Source organism: Brassica oleracea, chromosome C2, assembly GCF_000695525.1.
Source record: "Brassica oleracea var. oleracea cultivar TO1000 chromosome C2, BOL, whole genome shotgun sequence".
NCBI classification, from domain to species: domain Eukaryota; kingdom Viridiplantae; phylum Streptophyta; class Magnoliopsida; order Brassicales; family Brassicaceae; genus Brassica; species Brassica oleracea.
Genome location: NC_027749.1, coordinates 23670593 through 23680002, shown reverse-complemented (window position 1 = coordinate 23680002; position 9410 = coordinate 23670593). Strand labels below are relative to the sequence as shown.

The following is a 9410-nucleotide window of genomic DNA, read 5'->3' as shown; positions in this document are numbered from 1 at the left end:
AAGTCGTCTGGACGACTTATTTTCAAGTCGTCTAAACAGACGACTTGCGAGGGGTAGAAACGTAAAAAAAATTCCGTTTTTTTGTTTGGTCACAAGGGGATAGTTGTAATTTCAATAGCCTTTTAGGTTACTTTTGCCTTTGACCCAAGTTGGGGTATTGTTTTGGGTTTGACTCCAAGTTTTGAGTCACACTTGGCAATTCTCCCTTTAAAATATAATATGATGTATTATTAAATAATATATAATTAAATTTAATTTAATTTATTGGTTATCTAATATAATTTAATTATATAAAATATTATTATTTATTATGCCCCATGTTAAATTATTTTCTAGATCCGCCCCTGGATTTTTCCGCTACCATCTGCAACTTTTGCGGTTGGTAGCGGTTGTTGGTGTTTTGCAACAATCAAAGCTGCGGTTGGTAGCGGTTGTTGGCATTTTGCAACAATCGCTCAAACCGCTCTAAACCGCTTCAAACTACTACTTCAAACCATTCTAGGACTCATAAATTCAAAAACTTGTTCCAGCTAACGTTTGCGGTTGCGGGAGGATAATTAGTTTTTCTTTTTTTTAAACAATATAAATACAAATAAAAATATTCAATAAATATTTTAAATTGAAATTATAAAAATACTAAAATATATCTATTATATTTTAGTTAAATATTATAAAATTTTAAAATAAAAATATTTTTTATGATTTTTAAAAATTTAAAACTGTAACTTTCTAAATATAATTTTTATATTTATTATAATATTATGATTTTTGATATTTTATAATTTTATAAAATGTAAATATTGTTAATTTATTATTTAACTGCTGCTGCATTTGGTAGTTAACCAGTCCTAAGTATCCCGCAAACACATTAATTTCTAACCGCATAACCAGTTGTACAAATTTCTTAAAACCGCTAGAAACTGCAACCACCCGCGTCCGCAAACTTCCGCAACTGCAACCGCTGCGTTTGAACCAGTCAGACCGTTATATTGCTGGAGCCAACATCTGAAACAAAACATATAATCTGAAATTAGTTATATATATATTAGTTATATATATATTTATATATATATACATACTATCGGTATTTATCCAAGAAAATAAATATGAGGGAAGATGGAAACGTGGTGGAATCCAATAAGGTGTTAGAGATGCTCAAACACGTTTGCCTAAGAGTATCTATAACTTCAAATATAGAGTTTTTTGCTCTCCGAACAGAAATTTCAAAACTTTAAATTTATAGTTTTAAATAGTAAAACTTCATATTCGAAATTTCACTATTCAAAACTCTAAATTTGAAGTTTCATCTTTTTATTTGCATTTTTGTCCTTATAATTACTTACACATCACAGTTATGATTCTTACGTATTTTTTTCATTAATTGTTTTAATCTTTATAAGTTTTGTATATCATAAATTTTTAAATTTTATTTTTACTTTTACACACAAAATTAAATAATTTTTTTAAATAAGATTTATAATATTTTAAAACTAGAATTAGACATCAAGAATATTCAAAAGAAAGTTAATAAAAAACTTTTTTAAATAGATACATGAAGACATAATTATTACACAAATTTAAATATTTCAACAAAACTAACAATATAGTAAATTTGTTTCGGAACCTCTAAAATATTATCCAATTGAGTAACCGAAGATAGAACATTACAGAAATATTTTTATGAAATAATGTTGTATTTTGCTTGTAGTTTAATATTTAACTATGTATTTCTATTTATAATTTTATATTCTAGTGTAAAATTTTATTAATTAATAATACAGTAATATATTTATATATGTGCTAGTTATTTATAAAAGTTTTATGGAATTACTATGACAAATATAAGGACCTTAGTGTAAATTATAAATAATTTTGAAGTTAAATTTAAAGTTTCGCTTTTGGAGAAAAACACTTTGATACTTCAAATATAGAGTTTTGCAAACTCTAAAATAGGAAGCTATTTTGGAGATGCTCTAAATTAATCCAAGGCATAATCCTGATTAACATCTCTTTATGCCTTTATTAACCTCTTTATGCATTTATTATTAACCTAAACATTACATGTGCATTCCTTTGTCTTCACTCTTCTTCACACAAACATAAAGTACTAATGAAACTTAGAATTTGCTTAATTCGACATGAAGATATAAAATTTATAAATCTATGATGCAAATGAATAAAAACATAAGATTCCGAATTGGCTGCAATAAAGTAGCAAACTATTACCCAGGACCTCGTAGTCCAGTGGTACTACCTCCTTGGGGAGGGGAGGTCGGCTGTTCGACTCGCGGGGAGGGGGAGGCGTGCCCAGGGCCCCTGTGGGTACAGGCAAAGGCTGGCGCCGGGCCTAGGTGGTGGACCGCAAGGTCAACACCTGGTTAATCAAAAAAAAAAAAAAAAAAAAAAAAAAAAAAAAAAAAAAAAAAAAAAAAGTAGCAAACTATTAACCGAACCGATGTTTTTGTGGTTGACGCGTCATATTATAACTCCTTTTTCCCCTGCAAATAGTTTCTTTTAAACAAAAATGCGTGTGGAGGATGACAAATTTCACTCCAAAAGCTAACTATAGATGATCTTTTTAAGAAACATTGTGGAACTTTAATCAGGTACAGCCTTTCTGCCTGTGGCTAATCATAGCCTAATAGGTAAAATAAATAAAAGATTAGACTAAATTTTATATAAATTGCCAGAAACAAAATCTACGCTTTGGGCTGATGCACAAATATTGAACATACAGAGGTCAATATCACACATAGAGGCTGCGACCCTACCGTTAATACCAGAAAGATGGTGTTTCACGGATGGTTCTTGCAAAGAGAATGATATTTTTTCCGGACAAGGTTAGTTTAGTACTCTAAAAGGTTTTGATGGGTTGATCGGAGCGAGGAATGTTAGGGCTAGTCTCTCTCCTCTTCATGCGGAGATGGAAGCGCTACTTTAGGCAATGGAATGCATGAGGAACTTACGTCAGTTTCAGGTTACAATTGCAACAAATTGTTCTCAATTGGTGAAAATGGTTTCGGAACCAGAAGAATAGCCAGCTTTTGCAAGTTATTTGGAAGACATCAAGACCCTGAAAGGAAGTTTCTTCAGATCAGAGATCATTTATGTACTAAGGACGCAAAATTCAAAGGCGGATAGCCTAGCACGCAGTGTAAGGAAGCAACCGTCTTCTGTCGTTCAAATGGATGCAGATCTTCCGGTTTGGTTCACAGAGTCAGTATGAGTCAGTATAAGTTGAGGACAAAAAACAAATTTATATAAAAATTTAAACCCAAAAAGTGGAAAATAAAACAGAAAAGAGAGGAGGGACAACGGATTGTTCGGTGGGTCCGTAACGTTCAAAATATACAACGGAGGGCCGTCGGTCGCTATCAAACGTATTTAACTTTTTATTTTATTATTTCAAAAATAAATGTCATCAAACCTTTGGAAGGAGCAGCATTCTTTTATCTAAAAAAACAAAGAACCAGAGAAAAAAAGAGCGAACTTGGCATCTTCACCTTCTCCAGTCGACGGCATCATATCGGTCGTACTATGAGAAGGCGATCTTTTGTTTTAAGTAGTCTTAGATCCTTTTCTTCTTCTAGATGGTATTTAAATCTGATTTGGAGCGTCGAATCTCAGATCTAGATGGTGAGTTTCAAATCGAACTCTGTCGGCTCCGATCTTAACAGATCTGGTGGTCTGTGGTGGTTTGTATTCGGTTACCGGGTGTATTAATAAGGTTTGTGTATGGAAAGCTTTAGCCTTTGCCGTGGTGAGGTGGCGCGTAAGAGGTGCGTGGAAAGCCCGTCCAAAGTCTGATGGCGAGTTTAGTTGGAGTTGGTGGGTGTTTACAGCTACGGTTTCGTTTACTAACGTGTCGTGTTGGCTTCTCTCATTATCAATTTGATTACCGTCTAGGGTTTTAGTCTTTGGTATTGTCTAGTTGTTTGTGTTTGTCTAAACTCCAATCTCTTTTGGGAGTCTTATTTATGTTCGCTTAGGCTCTGGGGTGTTTCTTTAGAAACCGCCGGCTTGTGGCTTTGGGTTTTAGGTGTTATCTAAATCTCCGACTGGGTTTATCTTTTTTTGGTCCTTAGAGCATCTTTATTGCGGTTTCGGGAAGGTTTTTTTAAGGAATAACATGAATTAATTAAATTTAAACTAAATTAAAATGGGTGATACCGTCCCTTTAATATGTGGTTTGCGAATCGGTTTCTTAATGAAAGAAGGAGACACATGTAAGAAGGTGGGCAAAACAAAACGTGTTTTTTTTCCTTTTCTCTTGTTTCTTTCTCGGTTCTTTCTCTTGTTGTCTCCGTCATCTCTCTTCGGTTCTTCGACATCTCAGAGGATGACGATGGTTTGTTCTTCGTCTTGTCTTGGTCGATCGATTGAAGATCGGAAATCATGGTTTGTTCTTCGTCATCTCTTCGTCTTCTCTTGGTTGATTGATGGAAGATGAGAGTTGATGGTTTGTTCTTCGTCTTCTCTTCGTCGATGGTTTGTTTCTGAGGCAGAGTTTGTCGATTGATGGAAGATCAGAGTCATGCATCAAGAAAGGAGAAGCTGAGATTCAACGATCACAAGAAGAATCAAGTCTTCTTCAATAAAGGTCAGGTTCTTCATATTGTTTCTCTGTTCCATTGTATTCAAAGTTCATAGCCTTTTTAGGACCAATGAACATAATCGATTAACATCAATTAGCTCCTTGTGGATCAATAGTTTTGGTTTAGTTTAGGAATCTCCGAGAACTCTGTTTTCTATTCGTTTGAGTCCTTGTGGATCAATACTTTTGGTTTAGTTTAGTTGATTAACACAACATTATTTTGTTTGATAACAATTGAGGAAGGTATCTGAAAGAGACATGACACGACATGGAGCACGAGTGGAAGAGAATGATTCTCAACTGGAGATTATACAGAGCAAGGTTCAACTCTCTATATAATTTGTAAAGTATAAACCACTACCTGGAGATTGTATTGTTTTGCTTGTTTCAGGTTATTTTTCACTTTGCCTTTGTAGGGATAAAGTGACTACAGATGGTGTCTTTGTTGAAGCAGAAGCATTGAATTGAAACAGAGGATGGTTAACAATCACATCGACGAGCTTTGTTGAGGCAGAAGCATTGATTGGTACGAGTAACTCACTCTTTTTGCTAGCTTTTTTCTTTACTGATGGCGTGAGTTAATTGTGGTAATGAATGCTGCTTACAGTTAGGTTGTGGTTAGGACAGTGTGCTTGCTTAGAGTTAAGTTTGTGGTAGAGTTAATTGTGATAATGAATGTTGCTTACAGTTAGGTTAATTCTGATAACTCATCTCTATTAAACTCTGTAGTTTCTGCTCTTGCTTTCCATCTGCTAAACACATTTCTTCGTATTTCTCTCTTCCTTCCATCTGCTAAACACGTTCATTGTGACTCTTTCCTTCTTCAAACACATTTCTTCTGCTCTCTCTCTTTTTTGACAGTCTAGCATATGGATTCTACGAATCCATATAGTCAAAACGCCAACTTTGTTGATCTGTTGAACAGTCAACAAGATGGTTTCCCTCCTCAAACCTTTTCCCGTGAGAGTTGTTCACAACTCCCTATTTTTAGTACTCAATGTACTGAACCTTCAAGTTTGGGTGAAGACACACCATCAGAGAGAAAAGAAATAAATAAATGGAGTCTCACCGAGGATGTTGTGCTTATTAGCGCATGGTTGAACACCAGCAATGACCCTGTTGTAGGCAATGAACAAAAAGATGCTGCTTTCTGGAAGCGTATAGCTGATTACTTTGCAGCTAGTCCAAAAGTTCAAGGCAGTGAAAAGCGATGGTTTAACCAGTGTAAGCAGAGGTGACAGAAGATAAATGATCTCGTTTCCAAGTTTTCTGGTTCTTATGAGGCTGCAACAAGACAGAAGACAAGTGAAATGAATGAGAATGATGTAGTTAAACTAGCACACGAGATCTTCTTCAATGATCACAAGATCAAATTTAATCTTCGACATGTGTGGGACGAGCTAAGGTATGACCAGAAATGGTGTGAAGCATCTAGCAGTAAGATTGATGGATGCTGTAAGAAGAGAAAGTGTGACGATGGTGCTCAGTCCTCAAGCTCTTACGCAACTACCAATGATGCTGAGCAACGTCATCCTGGTGTCAAGGCCTCGAAACGAGGAAGTGGTAAGAGAATCGGTGAAGCCCTCAAGGGTGTCTCTGAGTTTCAGAATTTGTGGGCAATTAAGGAGAAAGATTTGGAAGGGAAAGAGAGACTGTCCAAGATGGGGCTGCTTGAGACTCTCATTGCCAAAAAAGAGACATTATCTGACTTTGAATAAGCTTTAAAAACGAAGCTTATTACAGAAATGTTGGGTAAGCTTATTATTACTTCTTATTTAGCAAGTTCTGTTTCTGTTTTATGTTGGTTATGGTTCTCATTCTTATTCTTGCTTTGTATCAGGCAGCTCAGAGTAGTTGTGTTCATCACATAGTGGAGCATTGTAGTGAAACCGAAGGGTTTGCACATCTCAGGTTTCTGTTTCTGTTTATTATTCTTATGTGTTGTTGTTCTCATATTAATTTTATTATTCTCAGGTGTTGTGTTCATCACATAGTGGAGCATTGCAGTGGTCTTCTCGTGTTGTGTCACAAACGTGGAAAAGCAGAAGTGTTTTGTTGTTTTCTTGTGTCAGTCTTATGTCTTTGTTGGTTTGTTGTGTCACGGAAGTAGCTATGTCTTTCTTGGTTTGTTGTGTCACGGAAACAGCTTGGTCTTTCTTGTTTTGTTGTGTCACAAGACTGCTGTTGGGTTTGTTGTTTTGTACTCGCATTGTCTTTAAATGAAATGAAGTTCTCTTGTTTGTAATGAAATGAAAGTATTCACGGAAACAGTTTGTAATGAAATGAAAGTATTCTAGTTTCTTTGTGTCATTTTCATCTTTTCTCGCTCAAATTCTCTTTCTCATATTCTCTTTCTCATATCATCTCCAATATCATCTTCTCTTTCCCATACCAAGGGGTGCAACAAAACATACCAAGGTGTGATATACCAAGGCCTGCAACAAAACATACCAAGCGGTACAACAAAACGAGGGCTGCATAAAGAGATACCCCGTTAGGCAATTTTTACAAACATTCATCTTAGTTTTTTTATAATGAAGGTGATTAAGAAGGGGTTTAATACCTACCAAGTTATATTTTTCCCAACCTTATATAATATGAAGGTTTATGACAAAAAAAAATAATAATATGAGGCTTAGTTTTTTTTTAATTGAAGGTGATTAAGAAGGGGTTTAATACCTACCAAGTTATATTTTTCCCAACCTTATATAATATGAAGGTTTATGACAAAAAAAAATAATAATATGAGGCTTAGTTTTTTTTTAATTGAAGGTGATTAAGAAGGGTTTTATAATATGAGGCTTCATGAAAAAAAAAATATTGATGAATATTTTGATGTTGGTAACCATGACATCTTCTTCTCATAATAATCCTGATGATTTTGATCAATATTTTGATCAATGTTTTGATCAAACGTTCGAGAATCTTGTCGTTGCTTATGGTGGTCAAGAAGAGGAGAGGCCGGAAAGGAAAAAACGTGTTTATATCGAAAGAAACCGTGAAGCAGGCCATATACGTTTATGGAATGATTATTTCAGTGAAACTCAAACATATCCTGAAAATTTCTTCCGACGACGATTTAGAATGAACAGGTGATTTTTCATGCACATTGTTGATCGACTCTCCAACGAAGTTCACTTCTTTCGTCAAAAGAAAGATGGTCTTGGAAGGCTTGGGCTCTCTACACTCCAAAAGTGTACCGTAGCTATTCGTGTTTTGGCGTATGATACTGCGGCTGATACGGTCGACGAATACCTCCGGCTCGGTGAAACTACAACTCGGGCGTGTGTGGAAAAGTTTGTGGAAGGGATAATAAATTTATTCGGCGATGAGTACCTAAGAAGACCAACACCCGCTGATCTTCAACGTCTACTTGATATTGGTGAGCAGGGTGGATTTCCGGGATGATAGGAAGCATTGATTGTATGCATTGGGAGTGGAAGAATTGTCCCACGGCTTGGAAATGACAATATTCTCGTGGTTCGGGTAAGCCAACCATCGTTTTAGAGGCGGTTGCTTCATATGATCTCTAGATATGGCATGCATTTTTTGGACCTCCAGGTACCTTAAATGATATCAATGTTCTTGATCGCTCATTTGTTTTTGATGACATAATAAACGGTCAAGCTCCGCAAGTCACTTACTCCGTCAATGGAAGAGAGTACCAATTGGCTTACTATCTCACCGATGGGATTTACCCGAAATGAACAACTTTTATCCAATCTATTCAAATACCACAAGGCCCGAAAGCAGTATTATTTGCTCAGCGTCAAGAAGCTGCCCGAAAAGATGTCGAGCGAGCTTTTGGAGTCTTGCAAGCTCGTTTTGCCATTGTTAAGAATCCGACACTTTTTGGGATAAAGTCAAAATTAGGAATATTATGAGAGCGTGTATCATACTCCATAATATGATAGTAGAAGACGAACGAGATGGATACACTCAGTTTAATGTTTCAGAGTTCCAACAAGGAGAAGACGCCGGAAGTTCACATGTCGATCTCACGTATTATACATATATGCCTTCAAATATCGCCAATATGATGGATGTTCGAACTCGAATTCGTGATAAACAAATGCATCAACGCCTGAAAGCTGATTTGGTTGAACATATATGGCGTAAATTTGGACGTGATGAAGACAACAACTGAGCTCCGACTAGTGTTTCAAATTATTTTCGTTTATTTTAATAATCTTTGTTTTTATGTTTTTATTTAAAATCCTATGTCGAAAATGTTATCTTTTAATATGTTTTATTTAATAAATAAATTTTATCTTAAAAAAATTTTATAATTTTTTTTTTTAAGAACCCTATTGGAGGCACAAAATCGAACAGTTTTTAACTACATTTCTTAACTCCACTAACTACACTTATATAATTAAATAATCATTTAGAAACTCATTAGTGTTTCTATGGATAAAGATGCTCTTAGTTCTAATGTTGCAGACTAGTCTCCACCCATGTTTGGGTTTTTTATGTCTCAGACTTGTATCTACCCATGGTTGGGTTTGTAAGGTTCGATTAATAAAATTTCAGATGACAAAAAAAACCTTTGGAAGGAGAAAGAAAGCTATACAATTTATAAGATGCCGAAGGGTGGTGTTCAAAAAAAAAAATTGTTCAAGGGCATCTCCAACCCAAATATTTTTTTTTTTCTATAATTTATTCTAAAATAGAGTAATTATTTAAGAGAATATTTTTTGCTCCAATCGTTTATTTAATAGTAGAGTAAAAATAGGATATTCATGTATATTATCACTCTATTATAAGACAAAACCATTGGAATAAAAATGGGTCTATGATAGAATTATTCTACTCT

The 9410-nt window shown here is 35.0% G+C and overlaps 1 protein-coding gene and 1 pseudogene across 1 annotated transcript; both read left to right on the top strand.

Moving 5' to 3' along the window:
* The first annotated feature begins 5463 nt into the window (after window positions 1-5463).
* Window positions 5464-6312, top strand: LOC106323772 (glutathione S-transferase T3-like). Its single transcript, XM_013761842.1, has 2 exons — window positions 5464-5818; window positions 5924-6312. The coding sequence occupies exons 1-2, from the start codon at window positions 5464-5466 to the stop codon at window positions 6310-6312; spliced, it is 744 nt and encodes a 247-aa protein (XP_013617296.1).
* A 1384-nt stretch (window positions 6313-7696) lies between these two features.
* On the top strand, window positions 7697-8576 carry LOC106323771 (annotated as a pseudogene).
* The last annotated feature ends 834 nt before the right edge of the window (window positions 8577-9410 follow it).